This window comes from Cyprinus carpio, unplaced genomic scaffold, assembly GCF_018340385.1.
Source record: "Cyprinus carpio isolate SPL01 unplaced genomic scaffold, ASM1834038v1 S000006459, whole genome shotgun sequence".
In the NCBI taxonomy this organism is placed as follows: domain Eukaryota; kingdom Metazoa; phylum Chordata; class Actinopteri; order Cypriniformes; family Cyprinidae; genus Cyprinus; species Cyprinus carpio.
This window is the reverse complement of record NW_024879140.1, coordinates 272,331-295,347: the sequence shown is the minus strand read 5'-3', so window position 1 is coordinate 295,347 and position 23,017 is coordinate 272,331. Positions and strand designations below refer to the sequence as shown.

The window sequence follows — 23,017 nt, the reverse complement described above, 5'->3', positions numbered from 1 at the left end:
CTGGATGCAAAAGTTTGATTTACCTAAGAGGGAAAATACACACATCCAAATACAATCACCAGCAGGTGCAGACCAAAAAAAAAACTTTATATTTTATATATATATATATTTAATCATTTATTTATTTATTAAATTATGTCATTAATGACTCACCCTCATGTCGTTCCGAACCCGTAAGACCTCCGTTCATCTTCGGAACCCAGTTTAAGGTATTTTAGATTTAGTCCAAGAGCTTTCTGACCCTCCATTGAAAATGTAGGTACGGTATACTGTCCATGTCCAGAAATATAATAAAAACATCATCAAAGTAGTCCATGTGACATCAGAGGGTCAGTTAGAATTTACTGAAGCATCGAAAATAAATTTTGGTCCAAAAATAACAAAAATTACTACTTTATTCAGCATTGTCTTCTCTTCCGGGTCTGTTGTGAGTGCATTCAAAACACTGCAGTGACGCCGCTGACGTACGATGCTGCTGACGTGTTATCTTTCTTATTGGGCACATCAGAAAACACGTCAGCAGCGTCGTACGTCAGCGGCGTCACAGCAGTGTTGTGAACGCACCCTTAGCGCTATATTTATGATCCTTCACAGAGCGCGTCACATATGAGTGGTTAATCACGTGCACTGGCATATTTTCAAATAATCTTATTCTAACATTTGGTAATATTTTTATTCAAAATTGCGATTCCTCGATTTCTGAAAAATAAAATCGAGGCAAAACAATAAATTTGAATTAATCGATAAAATCATCATAAAAAAAATAATAAAATATATATATATATATATATGTGAAACTGAACAAAGAGAATCTGTGCACTATCAAACCATTCCTATTGTTTTCAAAATAAGCCAGCAACATTTTGATGTGAGATCTTTTCACTAACAAAACGTTGTCATTTTATTTAGGGGAAAAAAATGAAATAGTTGAATAGTGTGTGGATTCCTCTTGTTTCATTTCCCAGACTCTGAGCCATTACAGGTTAGAATTAGATAAAGCACAGTCCAGTGTTCCATGTATGGCCAATCTCGCAGCAGGAACATGCTGGAATGCACTGCATAATGACAGCAATACACAGAACACAGCGTCTCTCTCTCTCTCTCTCTCTCTCTCTCTCTCTCTCTCTCTCTCTCTCTCTCCATCCACAGCAGAGCTGCAGCCAAAACACATCCTCCTCACATCCATCCAGTGTTGTCTGCTGTGGCCTGGCCTGTTTCTCCTCAAACCAAGATTAGTTTTCTCCTTTTGTCCACTTGATCAAAGCACTTTTTAGGTGGCAACAATACAGATTATTCAGTTTAAGGCTTAGCGTTCAGTCAAATGTAAGCCTCATCTGTCCCTTTGCCGCATCGTCCTGTGCGCAGTACACAATATTTTGCCATCAGCGGGGTCCGTGCAGACTGTGCGCACAAAGACAAATTTTCTAGCTTCTCACGCATGTATCATCTGTAATTGTCATCTGGGTATAAACCTGGAATTTACTGCATGAATTGGTCCAGCCCAATATTCAGTTGGGTTGTTGATTATAAGAACTACTGTAGTGGAGAATCACAAAGCAGTGACTGAGTGTGCATCAAATGAATCCATACGACTTCATGGTCAGTGGAGTGCATTCTGAAACACTAAAACACTTGATCATGTGCGAGATGTAATGTTAACCAGATAAAGCATACACCAGCTTTTTGAAAGTCACTGCAACCTCTTTCATAACTATCAACAGGCATGAAAATAAATGTGCAAAAATGAATTTTGTTTCATATATGAAAGATTTGAACAAATATTTACATTTACATTTATGCATTTAGCAGACGCTTTTATCCTAAGCGACTTACAGTGCAATCAGGCTAACATGTGTTTTTTTTTGTTTTTTACCTAACATGTGTTGCCCTGGGACTACAAACTTCATATGAGAAGGTGCTTTGAGTGTGGTTTACACATGTAAACATGTTTCAGGTTTTAACATTTGTGTAACTGCAATATTTGGCAGTTACAGGTTACTACACAAAAAAAAAGGAAGCGCAAGTATAAAACAGTGATCTCCAGATTCAAAATTAGGGATCATATTTACTCACTGAGAATTGAAGGTCATTCTTCAGTTTTCTGCAAAAATGATTGAGGGTTAATCCAAACTGCATCACAATGCCACCTGAAAAAAAAAATAAAAAAAGATGCAAAACAACCAAGATAATACTAAAATATTCTGTAGCAACAATAAAAAAAAGTGTATTTATAATACCCACCACTTTCAGCTCCTGCTGTTAGAAACAATGCTGAGTGGTATTGTGATACAAACCGGTACCCACTAACCACTAACCATAACCCCAAAGAGACAGCTCTGTAAAGTATTGTAAGATATTGTTCATTTTAAATTCAATTATTTATCACAGGCAAAGAATCCACTCTTCCTAGGCACAAAATTGAATCAAAGTATTAGCCGCTGAAACTTTAGCCGTTTCTTCCAAAGTTTATCTTGCTTTACTACACTGCTGTTTTTCATCACTGTCAAACTTAAGTAAATTTGTTCATTTTTTCAGATTTCTAACATCTAACCAAACCATTTCTCATTCTTTTAGACATAGAGACCACAATACAAGGTCAAAGAATGCTCTCTCTTGTAGCAAACAAAAATACTTCCATATTTGAAAGTGTAATCATATTCTGAAATTAGGAAGAATGTCAGCATAGAAGGAAGGTATTTCTTCAAATTTAGTATAATACACCACATCAGAGAGTGGTGTGATATTAACATAATATATCTGAAAGAATAAGGAATAATAGAGATCTGCTCATGTTTTTCAAGGGAGAATATTGTACTGCTATAAATGTTTTTACACAGTTGACTCCAAAAAAAAATGTTTCATGACTTGTTTATGCTTTGCTCCTGGTTTAATGTTCACTTATTTACAATGCTCCTGAAAATAGGTTTTAAAATGGGCAAATCAGATGTAAAACTGATGGCAGATTTAAGCATATATATCTGTTTTTGAAATAAATTTACTTCAGTATTTGCATACCTCTTTTTAACATTTTCTATCTATTGCTCTGCTGCCTTTAACTAGAACAACTGGGAATTACAGAAGAACTAATGGATTTAATTCGGAAAATCTGCCATAGAATAATAATAGTAATACATTCTATTTGTAATGCACCTTTCCCAAACTCAACATGTACAGAACCAAATCAATCAAACCAAAAATACATAATATCAGAAAAATTACAATAGTAAATCATAAACAAAAAACTTTATTAAAAAGATGTGTCTTAAGTTTCTTAAAACAATCCCAAGAAGCAGCATTCTTAATAAAAACAGTCCTCAACAAAAACAAACATCTGTCTATGACCGAAAATCTATACGGGGCAAAAAAAAAAAAACAATGCCTAAACCAAAAATAAATACAGCTTTCATTCAAATGACCTCCTAACCTCTGCAAAAGGTCTGATCAGCAGCTAAAGAGAGCCTCAGTAAAGCCGGTTCAATCTGACAGGAATATTATAACTTGTTTTTGATTGTTTTTAATGATTTGTTCAAAAATATATGCTGATTTTGTATGTTGTATATTATGTCCAAACCATTCTATTTAAAAAAAATCTAGGAATCTCTATCTTCAAATAGATTTAGATGAGCTAGTGTGCATGAAGTCTCCTTGGTCATTGTAGATGAGTGTCACAGCAGTTGCTCACTGAACAAAGATTATTTTAAGCTTTTCTTGACATTCAGTCCCAGTATTCACTGGAAAAGATGAAAATGAAACACAGCTCTGGATCTCTTTAGCTAAATTCTATAAACATAAACCTTAATCGAAAGTCAGTCACATCAACTGAATTGAAGACTAGTGTCCATTTGCACACTTCTATGTCTGTAGCGGTGTCGCAGTTTGCGGAACAGTTTCTTGACTGGATCTGTGTACTCCCTGTTGGCGAGTCCCAAAAGCAGGGGCACGACAGCAATGCCCCCAATGCCAACACAGGACAGCACAATGTGGCCAATGCGATTGCTCTTTCCTCCCCGTCTGAGCAAAAACTCCATGCCTACATGGGTGTAAACAATGTAGGGCACCCAGCAGGTCAGGAAGGCGAGAGAAACGGCCACAACACAACAAGCATAACGCATTTCTATTCTCCGTCTGCATTCCCTGTTTGCTACGGCTCGCTGCAGACGCTGGATGTCCCTCAGTTGTTCTCGTGTGATCCACAGCACGCGCAACGTCATGGCAGCGATGGAAAGGATGGCGGGTGCCAGAAGACCATACACTTCCAAATAGATGAAAGCATTTGGAAAGACACTGCGGTATGTACAGCAACGCTCTCCAGACAGTGCTACACAGTTAGAGCGTGTCGTGCTGTTGGTTACTGGACAGCACTCATTCCGATCATGAATAGCCTTGTTGTTCCAGCCAAAAGCAGGCAGCAGTGCAAACAGCAGCGGCAGCATCCAGACGGCCAGCAGCGGCAGCACAAACCGCCGATGCAGCCAGAGCTGTCCACGCTGAAGCGGACTCATGATGCTCCGATAACGCTCGTAGTGCACCAGCACCAGGTTAAAGAGAAAGGCCAGGAACAGAAAGTTAGGAAAGATGTGCACCAGCAGGCAGGACGAGAAGCTGAGCGGGCGGTTCAGGCCCATCCAGGGGATGAAGGGAAGCGCCACGCCGGTGCACAAGTCGGCCACCAGCAGGCTCAGGAAGAAGTAGTTCTGTGAGTTGTGAAGCTGCCGGTTGCAGGTGATGGCCAGGATGATGAGCAGGTTGATCAGGATGATGGCACAGGAGACGGGCAGCGTGATGGCATAGATCAGCTGGGCCTCCACATTGCTCCCAGAGACGTTTCGCATCACCGCAGCCATTACTGCGACTTTCCACAACAAACGTTAAATCTGCATAAAGAAGAGTATGATACATCATTACTTTAATATTGATTAATAAATCCACACATATCATTGAACAATCTGCAATCTATGTTACTAGTTATATTCTGTCAACATATCAAATCCATTAGGTTTTTCCCCTTCCACTAAAAGGATTTAGTGATTATTTGTGGCAGCTGGCCCCCCTTCTGTTATATGCTGCTTAATAAAAAAGACAAGTAGTACAGTATTTCCTTTCTGGCTAATTTGCTTTGTCGTGTGAGCAAATTTGATTTGTGTGTCTGGATTTTGTGGTATTGGGCATGAATCCTGCATCTACTGGAAACGGGACCTTTATCAGTTCTCAAAGATATGATGATACCCTAAATCAGCGATTGGATGGCAAGACAGAGCAATGTGATGACGTACTAGATATATTGCTGCTTAGAAATTTTTATTAATTTGTACATCATTTAGTTTGGATTAGATTTAGTGATCTCCTCTGTTGCATATTATTGCTCACTTTATTTCTTAAAGTCAGAAACCTTTCTAAATGAGGAGCAAGAGTAATTTATTACAGAGCCAACAACCGTCATGATACACAATGTCAGAAAAGCTAGATTAGAAAACAAGCTAGAGCACAGAACACACACAAAAGCTATTTTGTGTTTAATGTGAAACAGGCCTAAGGTGTAGTAAACCTTCCTTATAAGACAAAAGTTACTAATATTCGGGATTATTCAATTCAATAATTCAATACTAAATTCAATTCCAGGTACGTGTGATCTACTAAACTAATAGTTCTTAACTGATGTTACCAAACCTTTAAACTAAGCAGTTCATTCAGAGTTCCATTTAGAATGTACTTTTATTTGACATTTTCTGTATCTTTGCATTAGATGCAATACTGGATTAGATGTTTCAAGTACAAGTAAAAATGTACATTTAGCTCTGATATAATAAAATGGTTAGTCTATAATATGTCCATTAGAAATGTTTTAATGCCATATAACAAATAAAAGCTGATGCTAACTTTTTTTTGCTAATAAATGGCCCATTTCCCAGGTTTATAACAGTCATGAACAAGGAACTCCTTCGACCATAAATTCAACACTTTCTTTATGAATGCTGGGTTTCCTAAAATGTTATTCACAAAGCAACTAAAAAGTGAGAAAGAAAACGTACCTTTTGTCAGCTTGGCTTGAAGTGAATATTAAACTCCTCAGGTCTTCATCACTATGGGGTCATGTCAGGTTGTTTAGCACAAAATAAGAAAAGTTTGCAGGTTAGCAAACTGCAAAAGGCAAAAGCACAGTCCATTATAAGTCTGATTTTTTATCAGAGCTCTACACGGTAAGATCCTCAACAGCTGGAAAGAGACAAAGTCGTTTGTCAAGCAGAGAAAGTCAACAGGGGCGAGTCCAGGGGGAACATCGCTTGTAAAACTCTGAGCAACACCCGAGCAAACCTACAAACCTGTGACATGCACAGTTAATGCATGTACGCATGACAGATAAAGAGAGAGGACAATATAGACAATTTCAGACCTTTGACCGAGTCAGGAGGGATGTCAGAGATGTGTGTAACCACGAACAGATAAAGTGTATAGAAAGAAACACACCTGAAATGGAGACATTACTGCATTCTCAAAATTTAGCTAATTCAAATTAGGGACATTTATACTAAAACACAGATTCAATAGTGTACATTGTATAATGATACTTTTCTTATTACCTTTGTATTCTTTAACTGTGAAACAGATTAAACAAGCAAAACACACATTGAAATTTTGTCAGTGAATGAGTGCAATGAAGTTACAGACGTTTCTCGTTTAGAATCACTCCTGCTCCCCACTTACTAGTGGACGTCACTGAAGAAAGATCATCAGATGGGGTCATCAGTGAGGTCAGGCTGGGGTTTAAAGAGATGTGCAGCTATACAGTCATGTGTGTTACAACAATAATTATAAGACTATTATTATTATACTTTTGCTGAAGTATTACCTGGAGTTCAACAGTCCTGGTTGCTGCAACTCGAATACAGTGGAGTTTCTAAAATAGTTTGACTGACTAGTACTCATTCTCATACAGACCATGTAGTATCAGAAATCCAACTAGAAGGTAATAGAGCTGCACTTTCAGGTCACTTCTGCAGAACTGGGGTCTGTCCCAATACCCACATTTGCAGTCTTGACCACTTGAGAGTGTGCACAAACAACAGGACGCATGTATGTAAGACTGACCCAGGTCTAGGACTGGCAAAGCTCAGTGCCCTTAATAATGCGCACTTAATCCACACTTTCTCTAGTAGCGCTTTAGTGTTTATTTAGGGCTGATGCGCATCACTTCATTAATTTATGCAATGTCAAGAAATAGGAATTAAAAATCCAAATGTTCAAACTTTACTTGCATTTTTACCACACTGTAATTGTCCCATCAGATAATCAAACTTTCTGCATACACTTGTGTTCTTCAAGCCCACTTTAACCAGGATCACAATCAGTGATGGGACAGAAGCAAGCGCTCTCAAAAAAAACTCCCTTTACAATCACACAAACTGTTGGATTTTTTTTGGGGATTGCATTTATAAGCTAATCAGAAATAGTGTGATTGGTTATAATGGTCAACGCTGCAAAAAAAAAACAAAAAAAAAAACATCTGATGTAACCTAAGCATATTTAATGCTGCCACTTTTCACATTTCACTTTAAATCACAACATCTTTAATGATTTAGTTTATTTGTACAGGAGCATTTTTTGCCCTTCTATCTTAAATGAAACTCAAAAGTATTCACATGAAAACATTAAACCTATTAACTGGAAAAAATTCAACATGATATATACTAAAAACAAAAGTTTAACATCGCTGGGGTTTATTCACACATTACAAACATTCTTGTTACTTGTAACAAAGGAAGAAAATCAAGGTTGACAGTACTCATGTTGTTTCAACATGACATTGATTAAACACAACAGAATATATGGCCATCCCTTCAGTACTGAACCTTCACCAAGACAGTGCACAGACAGTTGGGATGTTGTGTCACTGCTAATGATTTACAGCTAAAGCTTGGAGAGGAATGACAAAAGCTGTTCCTTGACCAGCAATCAGACAATTAACAACAGCAACAGGGAAGATCTTTAATCTGAGCATCCAGACGAATGGTCTAGAAACCTGAACCTATAATTAAGTATGCATTTTTTACCAAGAAATTATTGGAACTGAATCGTATATATTCCGCATGGCCAAACGAGTGTAGACATTCCATTCTGATTAATGAGTGTAATTATTTCAGTCATTTCTGTGAGGACAAATCTCAATGCTTCACCATACAGTCTATAGAAATGTGTGGTTCAGAGTTTGTGGAAGGTCGTTTTCTACTTCATCATGACAGTGCTACAACCGACCTCAACGTCTGACACACATTTCTCGAGAATGTAACTCTATGGTGAAGCACTGAGATTTGTCTTTATAATCATTACTAGAACAGATAAAACCCACATAATTTTGCCTATATAATGTATGTGACACATCCCAATTACAGCTGTATGTAGACTAAGCAAAAGACAAGAACTATCGCTCTGTCAGACTTACACAGTCATGACAAGAATGATAAAGACAGATCAGCACAGCTCTGTCAAATCTTTAAAAAGCTGCAGTTTAAAGGAGACTTGTGTGTCAATGGGGAGGTACTGAAGTCTAATGGGATCCAGACTCTACCGGTCGGGTCTCTGCAGGCAGAACACTTTGGCTTTATGGTCTCCTCCGGCGGTGACAGCGACTGACGCGTCTCTGTGGACACAGACACAACACAACAACGTATGAAAAAGATAAAGCACAAATTCATGGTTACCCATGATACAGAGAGAACGCATCAGGACAAAGCATGTTTAACCATTAATTTAAATTTTATGGACAAATCCATACAAAATTTTAGAAATAAAAACCCTCATATTTGTTTTTATGACTATTGAAAGCTTGAAATGACACAACGTTGAGCAAATGATGACAGATTTTACATGTTTGGGTGAACTTTCTACATAACACAATCATTGCTTTTTGAAAAATGAAAGCAAAGCAGATTGAAGTGATCTGGTGTATATGACACTCATGAAGGAAGATTTCAAAGCTCTGTTCAATTCTCCACTTGCTACAGGTTTCAGACAATCACAACACAGAAACCAATGTCAAAATAAACAGTTATAAAATAAATGAGGCTGACTCACACACTCTGCAGCTACATTCGGTTGTCAATTCACCGTTTAGTGTTAAATCTTGCTCTGTACACACACCGCTCAGACATTTACAGGAGTGACGACAGCATCCTACAACTAAAGTGACTCCCAAAACATTTTGGCAGTGACAAACGCATTGACACATTATATGTTGTGTGTGTGGAACTGACGCGAACAGCCAGCTGTTAATGGTGTACTTAAGGGAAGTCGTGGCCTAATGGTTAGAGAGTCAGACTCGCAATCGAAGGGTTGTGAGTTCGAGTCTCGGGCCGGCAGGAATTGTAGGTGGGGGGAGTGCATGTCCAGTGCTCTCTCCACCCTCAATACCACAACTGAGGTGCCCTTGAGCAAGGCACCTAACCCCCAACTGCTCCCCAGGCGCGCGCAGCATAAATGATACCCACTGCTCCGGGTGTGTGTTCACGGTGTGTGTGTGCATTTTGGATGGGTTAAAAGCGGAGCACGAATTCCGAGTATGGGTTCCCATACTTGGCTGTATGTCACGTCACTTTCACTTTCACTTTAAACACACATCTGACTTGTGTCATGATTATGAATCTTGCCTCACTCGTGTAGAGAAACAGGAAACAATAAGAACAAGCCCAAAATAAACAAATAAATTAAAAAGCTTTATAATGGAAGTATAAAGCTGTTAATGTATGGAATATTAACCTACAGAACTCTCGGTTTAACAGACTAACCTGTTCAGCACAAAGTCGAGGATCTCAGCCGAGTGTCCGCGGTACTCTGACATCATGACTCCTGATCTGGCGTCCCACAGAGTGACCACACCGGCCAGATTACAGGTGGAGACGACCGCAGACGCCTCCTCCCACTGCAGGTGCACTACACCCACCTGACACACACACACACACACACTTATCAAACCCTTCAACAACACACAGATGATATGAGAGAAGACATTCAGGGGCTGTATTTACGGACTCAGTTTTTACCTCATGTTTACACCGATGTCTGAGGCTCTGTGAATTCATATCATAAATGGCCAGGGTGCCGTCCAGATATGCAACAGCAACTAGGGGTAACCTGAAAGTCAAGTCACCTTGATTTATATAGCACTTTATTCAACACTAATACATATATTTATATTTTTCAATGTTAGAGCAGCATTGGCTGTGTGTGATCAGTGAGCTTAGAGGAAGAAATCTGACCAGCAGCTTATCAAAACGCTACTAAATACTGATGCCTTGACGAAAATCATTTGTTTTGATTGATCATTTACATCTATTACATTTTTAGATTATTTGTTTTACTTACACATTACAAAATCCCACAGATTCTACAGAGTTGGAATCCTGCTCCTGCATAGAGTCTTTTGCTTCACTGTTTTCATTGGAAAATGAGCATAACACCTTGAAAAAAAAAAAAAAAAAAAAAAAAAAATTCACATTTCAAGCGTCACACATGAAGCTTTATGGTGGTGTTCAAGTGATGATCTACATCAGATCACATCGACGTCCAGTGCTTGGAAATTAACACTAAACTGTAACTGGACACTCGTCACAGTGCTGCTGGAAACATCCAGATCTTGCTTCAGGCCCAATCATAATACAAAAAAATACATATTTAATAAGTCTTTGTGTGAACATTTAACTGATTAATTCCCAATATGTTGGGTGGAAAATGAAACAAAGTATTTAAAGTGTAGCATAAAAATTACAAACTACATTAAGAAAAATGGAGAACACTTATCATAGTGTTTTTATTACACTACAACAGCATCAGCTGTCCGAGAAACTCTGTTGAAACACTTCTCCGACAGTCACACGCTTCCCTGATATATTAAATAACACATAAAATTAGCAATACAGCGTCACAGGTAAAAACACCGATGGCGCCGCAGAAGTAACTCTCCTCACCTTTCCTGTGGATGTGTTGAAGAGTTTAGCCTGGCCATCCACTGACCCCGTCAGAGCCAGCGTTCCCTCTTTATTACACGCTATAGAGGTCAGCGCTCCCTGATGACCATCATGACCTGAGAAAACAACACAGCCACAATCTCTTCTGTAGCACTGAACTTTTCTGATGACAATATAAATTTAAGATCAATAACTCTATGTAATAATCTGCTTTTTTTTCTTATTTTCTCTCTGAGTGATTATGTCATTATCTCTCATACTGTGCTTTCATAAGCCCCTTCAACACACCACGCTCCCCCAAAAAAACCATGCCAGCCAGGTCGCCTTATTTGTGAAGACAAACATGTCCCGGGATTGATCCCGGGTTGGGGACCTAGTAACATTGCCGGTTTCAGTCCCAGAATGAGCTCTGTGTGAACAAAAGCCAGAACCAATGCCATCGGTTCACTACGACACACCCTTTGTAGTGATGATGCACATTATCATGCGACCCTTTTAGCAGGTGTTCTGAAGGCAGATCAACGCTCGCGATGAAAATTTGTGTGCAAACTGTAACGAAGCACAGACCAGTTAGCTCCACACTATCCGCGCTGAAGCTGAGATCTTTCTTCAGCTTAAGTGAACGTTAACGTGCCTAGCGTTTGACTCGTACATAGGGTTGGGAATCATTGAAAATTTTCCGGTTCTGGCTCCACCTAACGGTTCCGGTTCCGGTTCCATTAAAATCATTGAACAACTATTAAAAAATAGTGGTAAGGAGAAATGCACAATACTCAACTGCTCAATGCTCAATACTGTTTATTACTTACTGTCAACTTAATTTAAAGGTTGGAAATGTCAAAATGCAACAAATATTACAGTAGACGGGTTGGGTATTGTTAGAAATTTTCCGGTTCCGGTTCCATTTAAATGAACTACTATTATGTTGTTTTTTTACTATTTTACCTTCATTGAATGTAGTGTTGCTGTAAGGTGGTAAGTAATGTTGAGTAATAAAACTCCATCAATCAGCATGTGCTTCAAAGTTGATGTTTTTTACACTATCAATAACATTTTGCTTTTCAAGCAGGAATAAGGTTGGCCAAATAATCCCTTGAGGGCTGAGACACTTGCTCATTTCCCTAAATTAATGAACAATAAACTGTTATACTTATAACCATGTATACACACACTCCATAAAGCCCCTATTTTACAAATAATAATGCAGTGAGGAGATGGTGGTTTACACATTTTTAAACATTTAAAATGCATGAAAATAAATATTTTGGGACAAATATAATAAATAATCTAACCCTCATACTTACATAACAATAGCTGTCTATTTATTTAGTGATCCAAGCTGAAGTCAGTATGTATATTAATGACAATATGGGACAAATATAATGTAATTTAGTGGCAGCAGGTGCAGCGCACGGCCTGCACACGTACGGTCAGACAAAACGACAAACACAGTTATGAAAGGTGCGAGTACAATCGAGGGAAACGATGTGTTCGGTAGTTAAAGACGCGACGTGGCGCAGCACGTCTGTGGAATGCACGTCATTGGAAACAATGTGCTCAGTAATTAAAGAGGCAGGGTGCGTTTCTGTTATTTGCTTTGGGACATCCTTTACGTGTAACGCCGAACCATCAGAACACATAGCAGGAGGCTGCTCACAGCACTTGGTCACGTGTCGCACCAGAACCGTTTTCGGAACCGAAACTTAGAAATTGCTCACGGTTCCAGTTCTTTTCAAAGAACAGAACCAGTTCTGAATAAGAACTGGTTCTTGGTTCCCAACCCTACTCGTAGATTACACGTCACATCCTGTTGTCACGTGTCAGTACGGGACCTTTACGGGTTGTATGTGAACACACACAGATTCCGGGAAATCACTGGCAGTGTGAAAGGGACAGAATCTAGCGACCCGGGAACAATTGCTGGGACACATTACCTGTGTAATTTCCGGAATCGCAGTGAGAAAAGGGGCTATATAGAGGTCAAACACTCAAAAGTGTTGAAACAGAACAACCCAACCAAACACAGCTTTGAGTAACGAGTGGCACGAGCAGGCCAGCATCTGCCCTGCAGCACAAACAACCTGAATAGCTTTCTGCAAACCACAAAATCCTGCGTGTTCCATGTGAATATCACTGTCACTAGGACTGGAATAGACTGGAATATCTTGTCAGTAAAGCCAGCTCTGTGTAGTAAATGCTGCTCCACGTGAAAGCGCGTAGTGATGGAGATTTAACGCTGATTAAAGAACCGGCTTTACTGACAAGATGTGCATTAAATAAATAGCGCATGTGACTTATCATGCAGCCCTAGACTAGACAATATGACAAAAATCATATAATTTTACATTTCATAGTTCGAATCACCACTTTTTGAGACTACAAAAAAACTAAAACATAATCGACTGCATTTACATGAACACTCACCAAGAAGGACATCATGATACAAGTGTGTGAATTTGACCATTCAAGCACATTTAGCTGCCAGAATGTGACTCAAAGTTCACTCACGCTTTATTTGAATTCACTTCAGTGTGTAAGATTAGACGGAGCTCCAATCTGAGATCTTTTTTTTCTTTTTTTAGATCTTTTGAGCATAACTCCGATAGAGATGATCTTTCAAAATCTGTACCGGTTAAAAAAAACAACTGAGCATAACTCCGATAGAGATGATCTTTCAAAATCTGTACCGGTTTATCACATCTACTGGTATAATCATCAAGTCAATTTATATAGCGCTTTATACAATAGAGATTGTGTAAAAGCAGCTCCACCCATAACTGTGACTACTGCGGTCAAAACATCTCAGACTGCAAAAGAGATTATTTTGAAGACTGCTTTTGTCCACAAGATATTTTCCATTAAAGCACAATAAGCAGTGAAAAAGATCACAGATTGGTGCTCCGTCTAATCGCACACACTGAAGTTCGAGTCTCGGGCCGGCAGGATTTTGTGGGAAGTCGTGGCCTAATGGTTAGAGAGTCGGACTCCCAATCGAAGGGTTGTGAGTTCGAGTCTCGGGCCGGCAGGAATTGTGGGTGGGGGGAGTGCATGTACAGTTCAACCCCCACCCTCAACACCACGACTGAGGTGCTCTTGAGCAAGGCACCGAACCCCCAACTGCTCCCCGGGTGCCGCAGCATAAATGATGCCCACTGCGCCGGGTGTGTGTTCACGGTGTGTGTGTGCACTTCGGATGGGTTAAATGCAGAGCATGAATTCTTGGCTGTAGAAGACTGCTTTTGTCCACAAGATAGAAAACTACAGACACAAAAGAGATTATTTTGAAGACTGCTTTTGTCCACAAGATAGAAAACTACATTGGACTCCAGTGACTTTACTAAGCAAACACTAACGGAGAAAAAAACGAAACAACCTTAACCCTTTGTGCTGTACAGGTTTGAGACAACATGAGGGTGAGTAAATAATGCCAAAACTTTCATTTTCATGTGAATTACCCGCCTGTAACAGCACCAGTGACCCTCGGAGGAAAGTGGGCGAAGTGTGAAGGATGAATTACCTTTGATTACATAAACAGCATTGCCTTGTTTTAAGTCCCACAGACGTAAACTTCCGTCCTCGTAGCCCACAATTGCTCTCTTTCCTGTAAGACAGACAGACACTTAGAAGACAGAACAACAGTCAGTAGCTCAGAGTCTTCTGACAGCCTCAGCTCTCACCGTCAGGAAGGATCTTCCCGCTGGTCGCCTGGCAGTTGGGCCCTTGAAACGTCTTGCACTCTCCGCTCGGGATCTTCCACATCCAGACGTTCCCTTCAGCCGTTCCGGCCAGCAGCACCGGGGCGCAGGGGTGCCACTCCAACCACTGCAGCGCAAGACGCACGCTTCAAATACTGTCCACAACACCAGCAACGCAAGCAGAGCGACGGGCTTCTAACTTACTTCCAGGTCTCCAACTTCAAAAGACCATATTTCCTCCTTGTTCTCCACTTTCCAGACCTTAATGAGACCGCTCATATCACCAGACACCACCAGCTTGGAGTCGCAGCTGAACGCAGCGCATGTGACAGAATCCTTGTGACCTGCCGTGAATCAGAGAGAACCAGGTTTGTGCTGATGGACACAGAGCATATAACCCATGAACGATCTGCTCACGCTTGTCTTCTACAAACCCGTGCATTCAAACAGCACGTCTCCATCAGACACGCTCCACACGAACGCCCTGTCGTCCTCTCCGCCGGTGACAGCCAGACTGTTGGTCACTGGGTCCAAACTAACACAAAAGACAGAACCTGCGAATCAAAAACAGCGTCCAGTAAGAGCTAATGAAAGACGAAGCGTTTCTCACAGACGCTGAGGTGTTGAGAGTCACCCGTGTGTTTGGAGAAGGTCAGTTCACTGTCATCCTGCTCAGGCTCCATCTCATCCTCCGTCTCCCATCCGTCATCATCCGCATTCCCAGCCTCGGCGAAATCTACATCCTCCAGCTCCTCCGCCAGATCCTCTGAACAAACACAGGCACGGCTTTAATATCTTTCTACCACCAAAACACCACAAAAATGTTTTTTCTTTACATGTAAAACAGAATATTTAGTATGTTAACTTTTCTGGAGACATTTGGTCCTCACAGTGTCTCTCTCTCTTACACACACACACACACACTATTACACAAACACACACAAAATCATACTCAATCACAAATACAAACAATCACTCAAACACACACAATCACACACACATAAATATACACACACAATCACACACACACACATACACAAACACACACAATCACACAAACACACACACAATCACACATAAATACACACACACATACACAATCACACACACACACACACAAACACACACAATCACACATAAATACACACACACATAAACAATCACACACACACACACACACACACACACAAACACACACACAAACACACACAAACACAAACACACACACACACACACACACACACACACACACACACACACACACATATTCTGACGCACCATGTAAACATTCAGTGATAAACACACACCTGCGGTCTGTTCTGTGTCATTGAGATCAATAACCTCGATGATTTCTTCATCTTCGTGCAGGTTCAGCGAATCTTCTTCAGGATTATCCATCATCAATATATTTATTGACGGACTTTATTCATCACAGTCCTGCTGAAGTTTTATCACGGGCTCTTTTCGCTGGACTCCGGCTGAATGGCGCTTCTGGCCCTTTATTCGCGATATCGTTTAGAAACAAGTCACAGTTCTATAACAGCGTTTCGTCAGATTCACTGTTTACTGGATAATAACGTTACAGTAACGCGCATTAAAATCTTCGTGTACTTCACGTGCTCGCCCAGGCAGCACGTGCTGACGTATGACGTGGAGAACACGTGACGGACAGCGCGTCAGCCAATCACGGCCATTGCTTTCCCTCAACGGAAAACTGTTCAAAGGCGGGACTTCCGGCCACAACCCTTCTGTAATATCGGAGCACGTGGCACTAGATGGCGCTGTTTATGCAAACACAGATAAACACAGAGTTTATTACTCTGTACGGGAGATTGGTGATTTATATTTGCCTATATATGTTGGAAAATGAATGTGAAATTGTAAAATTTAATGTAAAATCGATTGTATCTACTATCATTTTGTTTTTTTTATTATTTTTTTTTGTTAGTTTGTTTTTATTTTTGAAGATTTAAAAACAATTACCTTTTGACGTGATGTTTCTACAATGCGGTCCTCTCTCAGGTGCTGCTTAGTTTTGAGAATCAGTGTCCAGCATTCAGATTAATTAAGTTTCAGTACATATCAAAGCACATAAAACATGCACATAATTCTGTTGGTTGTTCTCAAATGAAGGTTAGGGTTAGCATAATTAATCTCTGAACAAAACAAATTCCCAACAGTTATATTTATGTCGGTGGCTTTCTGAGCCTCCATTTAGAGCATAAACAGAGAAAGTCAGAAAACTGTTTTATATTTAAGAATACATTTCCATTAGTTTTATGAAACATGAAAAGTGAACAAAAGGTGTTAAATTAGACTTCTAGACGTGTTATATAACTTGTGCTCAAAGGTTCATAAGGAGATGTAGAAATCCTCTGTTACTATGGAAACCACGATCACAGCCGGATTCTGTCGTTCTACTGGACTGACAAGAAGGATTTTTCTCCTAAACATCACCTGACACCGTCTGAATTTCATTTACCAAGACAAGGGAAAATGAAAAATATTCTTAAATTATTACATTAATTATTCAAGTACTTTATGGTTTTAAAGGCCATTGCAAAGAGTTGCAACAAACCCCTCAAGTTAAAGAAAGCCCTTAGTTCTTTATAAACTACAGTTACTATACACTAAAGGAGTTTCTTTGTTGCTGCTGGTCTCTTCTAAAGATCACATCTCGATTTCCTTCAGATTTTTTTAAATTAACACTCATTCTTACAAATAAATCACTCTTTCTGGCATAACTAAACAGTTAATGTGAAACTTTCACAAGAGATTAAACTAATCTAATTATTATACAATAAACAGAAACACTTCTCTCTGCACAAAATATAGATGTTCAGAGGAAGGTTTTGGTTTTTGGTTGGAGCTTAATTGTAATGTTTCCTCAGTGCCAACTGTACAAATCCAAGTTTATTCTTAACGTGGGTGTCGATCTGGAATCAAATAAGAGAAATGAAAATGCTGCATTATTTAATTTGACTGCCATAAAAACAGGAATGTGATGATGAGCGGAAATGACCCTGAGCTGAACATCCGACCGGCATCTGAATGATGTGCTCAATTTGCTGAAGAAATTTCATGATGAGTGATGCACTAATGTGTTGTTCCATGCAGAAGAGATGGTTTATGAAAATGTCAAATTTTTATTTGGTTCTTAGAAGTCTGAACTGGAACAAGAGCTTGAGATCACACAAATATACAAATATTACCATCTGAAGGAGGGTTCAGCATTTACCATTAGTGACCATCTGCAAAGTCCTCCAGTGATCTGTATTTAGCAAATGACAAAAAAAAGCCCTGTGAAACATGTGAAAGCCAGTGAGTATGAGTGAGTGTTAAATGATACTTTGTTACATAAATATAAGACGTGTCTAATAATGCATAAGAAAACACTGCAGGTGAACTCAAACAGCGACCTGAGGGAATTCATAAGACCAGCGGAGAACAGATCTTTTGTCTTGATACGCCTAATGTGCTTGTTTCCTGAAGACACTGATGTCCTTGGGCTATTCAACAGAATGAAAATGTGGCCTACTACATGAGCTTAATCAATGAAGGCAGAAAATTGAGTGCACATGTATTTGATGGTGGATAATAACACTAACACTAGTATCACGGTGCGGTGCCTTTGACTGAAGGTTGTTGTAGTGTGATGTCATCATTAAAGGGTCATATGAAGCGATTTCAACTTTTCCTTTTTCTTTGGAGTGTTACAAGCTCTTGTTGGATAAATAAGATCTGTAAAGTTGCAAAGACTAAAGTCTGAAATCCAGAGAGATATTCTTTATACTCATCCACTTTTTGTTGTCGTGGAGACGCTGTGTGTTTCATGTGAAAGTGCAACTACATTGTTTGGTCTTCCAGAAGAGGACACAACTAGAAATCAGTGGTTAAGTTATATTTCAACACTGTTCCAGAACAGTTCAACACAAATATTCAGATGCGTGCAGCACATTTTATGGAGGACGAGGACTGTTTCCTGTGAGAGTAGCCTACAATGCCGGTGTCTGTTTCTATAAAGTGAGGCAGTTCAAACTTTGCAAGGACAGTCTGGCGCTTCTGACTCACAGCCTGTAAGTACGTGTTCATATTAAAAGAATTTGTCACTGATGATTCAAACGTGAGTTTGGAGCAGTGTTGAGAGTAGTGCTTGTTGTTGGTTATTTCTCCAATCACAAACCAAACACAGACATATTTTTATGTTTACACAGCGCGATACGCAACGCAATGCGTAAAAACACAGTATAAGTCATTATAATCAGTAATTATGTTCCCACTTCATGCTACAAATGCCTCGTTTGTAATGGGTTTTACTGTGTCACGCCCGGCTTTGTTGTGCTGGGTGTGCTGACTCCACCATGGACAGAATATGTTTGGACCGTCTTTCTCCCCCCAATCTGAAGGTCCCTCTTCCAATCTTGCCTCTTCCCCTCATAACGCGACTTTGCAGTCTCAGCTATTACGGACGGCCACGGAATACTGAGTTTCTCTGCAGCACGTTTGCACACGTCTTGCAGATCCACACTTAAAAGTGGAGAGGATGGTGCCCCCCCGCGCCCGCCTCCTCCGTGGATCCCGCCGTAGCGAGGGATTGTGCCGATTGCGCAGGGGGGAGAAAAGGGGAATCCTCGAAATCTTCCTCCTCTTCAGAGAGAAGGAAATCCGATTGCCCCTCTTCCTCAAACTCAAACGCGCCCTCCTCCTCGTCCGTGCTGAGGACACCGGCCAGAGGGGCGCATACATCCAGTAGGGTTGCCGTGGTGGGCAGCTCTACAGGAATGGGTACCTGAGGGGCGGAAACCAGAGCGGGACTAGCTGACATGAGGGGATCATGGCCAGGCAAGCTAGCTTGGCGTGCTAACCTGCGACGGAGGCTTTTCATGGTGAAACGCGCGCAGTGCTCACAGGATCCGGGACTATCGACCGCCATTTGAGCATGTTTCAGCACAAGACATGCAGAGCAGACCTGGTGTGTGTCTATGCATGAGATCTTGTTCCCGCATGAGCAAAGCCGCGGATCTCCCTCGCTAGCTACGTTAGTCTGCATTGCTGCAGCCATAGTTGCGGTACTGAATGACCCTAACAATGAGCTGGAATGCCGATTGAGGGGTAGGCGAAAGCGGCGTGGTGGCCAACAGATCGACTATAAGCACAGTACCAGAATGATAAGCCAGCAACCAGCGTGGAGACTAGTTGATGGCTATCAGAGTTAGGTAGGCTTCTGGTGTGAAGCGAGAAGAGGTTTTTGAATGTCGTAATGACGTTGCGTCGCTCCTTTTATACCAAGAGGAGGGAGCCACTCCCTGACGCAACGTCAATTGGGCTTCTGAGGAATACGCGGAAGGGGCGTATCCCTATAGTGAGACACCGAAACGTATGCTTGAAAGAGAACTTCCTTTTCAGGACTTGTGGGGACATGCTGATTTGCGTGTTTCAGAAGGGGGGGGGGGGGCATAGAGGAGCAGCAATAATGTACATTATGTGGAAAATAATGTTTTTTTTTTAACCTTAAACCGCATAAACACAATGCATTACACCAAATACACAAAATATTGTTCTTTTTGGCAACATCATATGACCGCTTTAAAGAATCACTTCAAGGGTTCAGATGTAAAACCCTCTAAGAGCCGTTAGAAATATTCTTCTAAAATGAGCTCCTATGTGTAGGGTTAGGGTTAGGGTTCATAATTAGCCAATTAGTCATTAATTTAGCTTTAATGGCAATGAATAGGTTCTTTTCATTTCCATTAATGTGAAATAACAGAACATAAACACAGGAGCCTGAGAAAAATGCTCATTTTAGAAGAAAATCTCAAACGACACTTTTAGAGGCTTTTGCATCTGAACTCTTCACTTATTTCATTATGAATGAAGAAGGAAATCATTCAAATCTGTTACTCATATCGCTTTGCTGCTGTTAGCCTTAGATTAATAAATGTCAAGCGAAAGACAAAAGTCTCTACTTCAGTAAAATACACACAGGCTGTTCCAATCGGAAGAGAATGACTGTATAATATTGTAATGTTTTGGATCTTTTATGTCTACAGTGATTTCTGATCAGAAGAGTTTGTGAAGCCTCACCAAAGACAAGATCATTGAACTTATGATTGTGAACTGGAATAAAACCACACAACAGAGAACAAGAGGATAACACAAATCAACATGTAGATCATGAGGGCTAGAAACATTCCATAATCCATCACTCCGCCGTTAATGAGATCTCTATTCGCACCCATCACTAAATACAGCGTCAGCACGCGCTGAAGAAACGCGTTATTGATCCGCACGATCAGCGTGACGTCACCGCGCGCGCGGTCCGATGTTCCCGCCTCTCAGTCCCGCCACACGTGATTCCCGAATTAAAGATCCAGTATGGCGGAGTCTGTCAGACAGTGTTTCTGTCGCTTCTGCGCGGTTCGGGGGAATTCAGGTGACTGCCGGTAATCAGGTGAGCGAACACCGGACACCGACAGCATCACGAGCCGCTGCTATTCTGTTGCTGATGTTCTACAGCAGCTTCCGTTAACGACGACCGAAAAGATTTAGAAAACCTCTTCTGTGGAGATCAGCTGTTAGGATGGAAGCAGCTTGGACTGGTATTGTGTGAATGAGCGATGGCCAGCGATGTGATGCGCGGGTGAGACATGAGCAGCCCGGTTTGTGAATGAGGTTGAGGGAGGATTGCCGTGACTCAGCTGACACACACACACACACACACACACACACACACACACACACACACGTGTGTTAAGGAGATGTTTAGATGCGGTGGCGGTTGTTTTAGGATCAGATGCCTGACAGAAGGAACAACAGCTAACAGATCAATTTAAAATCGATGGAAGATCAAAACAAAGCTCTAATGTTTAGTGCGTGGGTCATATGCTGCTATAAGTAATCTTCTGTTAGATGTGTCTTGTTTAGATGTCGATTCAGGAGATGGTATGGTGCTTTATGATCTATTTGGGCTCTGCTTTCTCGCTTGAGGGACAGTGGAAGCCCTGGAGTGAACATAATGCCCTCCTCAGACTGTCAGGAGACTAGCAGACAAGCGCTCCATGACCGACTTTCCCCAAACAGTCCAGCGCCTGACCCACCCTCCGGCGTCCGTCTGGCGAGGGCAGAAACACGGGTCACTTCTGGAGGAGAGAGACACACAAGACCTGATGGTCCGGAAGACCCTGAGATCACTTCAGATTCAGATAGCTCTACTGGCACGGGGAAAGGAATCTTTACATAGTAGGGCTGCACGATTAATCGCATGCATTTGTCATGCGTGTCTCATCAGTAAAGCCGGTTCCGTGATTAGCGGTAAATGTCTGTCACCTGTTTTCAAACGGGAGCGGCAGTTAATACACAGAGCTGTAGTTCACTGACAAGCTACTCAATATTCTGTTCATAATTGAGATGAATCGCATTCGATTATGAACACGATATTGCGTAGCTTGTCAGTGAACTCCGGCTCTGTGTATGAACTCCCGGTGCATTTGAAAACAGGTGACAGACATTTACCGCTAATCACGGAACCAGCTTTACTGATGAGACACCTAAGACAAAAAAAAGAAATCATTATAAAAAAAAAATTACATAGCCAAAGCATTAATAACACACATACACTCATAAACTAGACATAAATATAAACAGTTGGGAACATACTTAGGAACTGAAATGTTTTTCAGTTTTATAAAGGTATTCAATATTTTTAAAGGTGGCTGTGCGTACAGTACAGTGTGAAGGTAGTTCTGTCTCGCTGGATGCTTTTTTGTCGTGACGGGACCTCAGTCTTTGTAATGGGGATAGAATGTGTCCCTAATTTGTGCTTATTTAGGGCAGGCTGTTATAAAGTGCAGTTCTGTTTCCACTTCCTTTTCTGTGCAGCCTATTAACACTTCATTCACTGATCCGTCATTTCACTACCTTCACAGGGTTTCACTAACAGAAGCCCATCTCAGATGATAAGAAGTGTTAGTGTTCACTAATTGCAGTATTTGAGTAAATAAAAACAATTGAGATTAAACAATTGACCTGGTCTTCTGTAAAAACTATATATACATATTCCGTTAGAGATGCAGAGCTGCTTCTTAATGTATTGGAGGACTTTGAGAGTGTTCATAAACAATAAATGATTAGGGCTGACAAGCTACGCAATATCGCGTTCATTATCGCAGATGAATCGCTTTCAATAATAAGCGTGATATTGCGTAGCTTGTCAGTGAACTACGGCTCTGTCTATTAAATGCTGCTCCATCTGAAAGCAGGTGATGGTGATTTAGCGGTAATCAGGGACAGACGTGATGCATGTTAACATACTCTATCCAACTGAAGTTTCTCTCTCTAACTTATTTAATCTCACTGTTCATAAAC

At 40.7% G+C, this 23,017-nt stretch overlaps 3 protein-coding genes across 8 annotated transcripts in view; 1 reads left to right on the top strand and 2 right to left on the bottom strand.

Moving 5' to 3' along the window:
* Nucleotides 1–2,982: 2,982 nt before the first annotated feature.
* LOC109068729 (G-protein coupled bile acid receptor 1) lies at nucleotides 2,983–7,210 on the bottom strand. The gene is made up of 2 exons (XM_042754110.1): nucleotides 6,030–7,210; nucleotides 2,983–4,874 (listed from the first exon to the last, which is right to left on the bottom strand). The coding sequence occupies exon 2, from the start codon at nucleotides 4,842–4,844 to the stop codon at nucleotides 3,816–3,818; it is 1,029 nt and encodes a 342-aa protein (XP_042610044.1). The 5' UTR covers nucleotides 4,845–4,874; nucleotides 6,030–7,210; the 3' UTR covers nucleotides 2,983–3,815.
* A 487-nt stretch (nucleotides 7,211–7,697) lies between these two features.
* On the bottom strand, nucleotides 7,698–16,328 carry LOC109068735 (angio-associated, migratory cell protein). The gene is made up of 11 exons (XM_019085479.2): nucleotides 15,961–16,328; nucleotides 15,288–15,419; nucleotides 15,088–15,207; nucleotides 14,858–14,997; nucleotides 14,636–14,780; nucleotides 14,476–14,559; nucleotides 10,959–11,074; nucleotides 10,357–10,451; nucleotides 10,035–10,125; nucleotides 9,780–9,934; nucleotides 7,698–8,635 (listed from the first exon to the last, which is right to left on the bottom strand). The coding sequence occupies exons 1-11, from the start codon at nucleotides 16,052–16,054 to the stop codon at nucleotides 8,560–8,562; spliced, it is 1,248 nt and encodes a 415-aa protein (XP_018941024.1). The 5' UTR covers nucleotides 16,055–16,328; the 3' UTR covers nucleotides 7,698–8,559.
* A 4,623-nt stretch (nucleotides 16,329–20,951) lies between these two features.
* LOC109068736 (histone deacetylase 4-like) overlaps nucleotides 20,952–23,017 on the top strand; it is a 35,438-nt gene continuing 33,372 nt past the window's right edge. For 3 of the 6 annotated variants that reach the window (XR_006159247.1, XR_006159248.1, XM_042754103.1), the window contains exon 1: nucleotides 20,953–21,104. The gene's annotated coding sequence lies outside the window, so the exon portion shown is untranslated. Of the gene's footprint in view, nucleotides 21,105–21,142; nucleotides 21,294–23,017 lie in introns of those variants that run through there. The other 3 variants (XM_042754105.1, XM_042754106.1, XM_042754104.1) reach the window with 2 other exon arrangements.

Excerpts from the sequence above, each read along its gene's own strand:
- LOC109068729 (XM_042754110.1), bottom strand. The coding sequence starts at position 4,844 with ATGGCTGCGGTGATGCGAAACGTCTCTGGGAGCAATGTGGAGGCCCAG.
- LOC109068735 (XM_019085479.2), bottom strand. The coding sequence starts at position 16,054 with ATGATGGATAATCCTGAAGAAGATTCGCTGAACCTGCACGAAGATGAA. Across the intron at positions 14,560-14,635 it reads CGGGAAGATCCTTCCTGACG|GAAAGAGAGCAATTGTGGGC; the intron begins GTGAGAGCTGAG and ends TCTGTCTTACAG. Across the intron at positions 11,075-14,475 it reads TGCTGTTTATGTAATCAAAG|GTCATGATGGTCATCAGGGA; the intron begins GTAATTCATCCT and ends TTGTTTTCTCAG.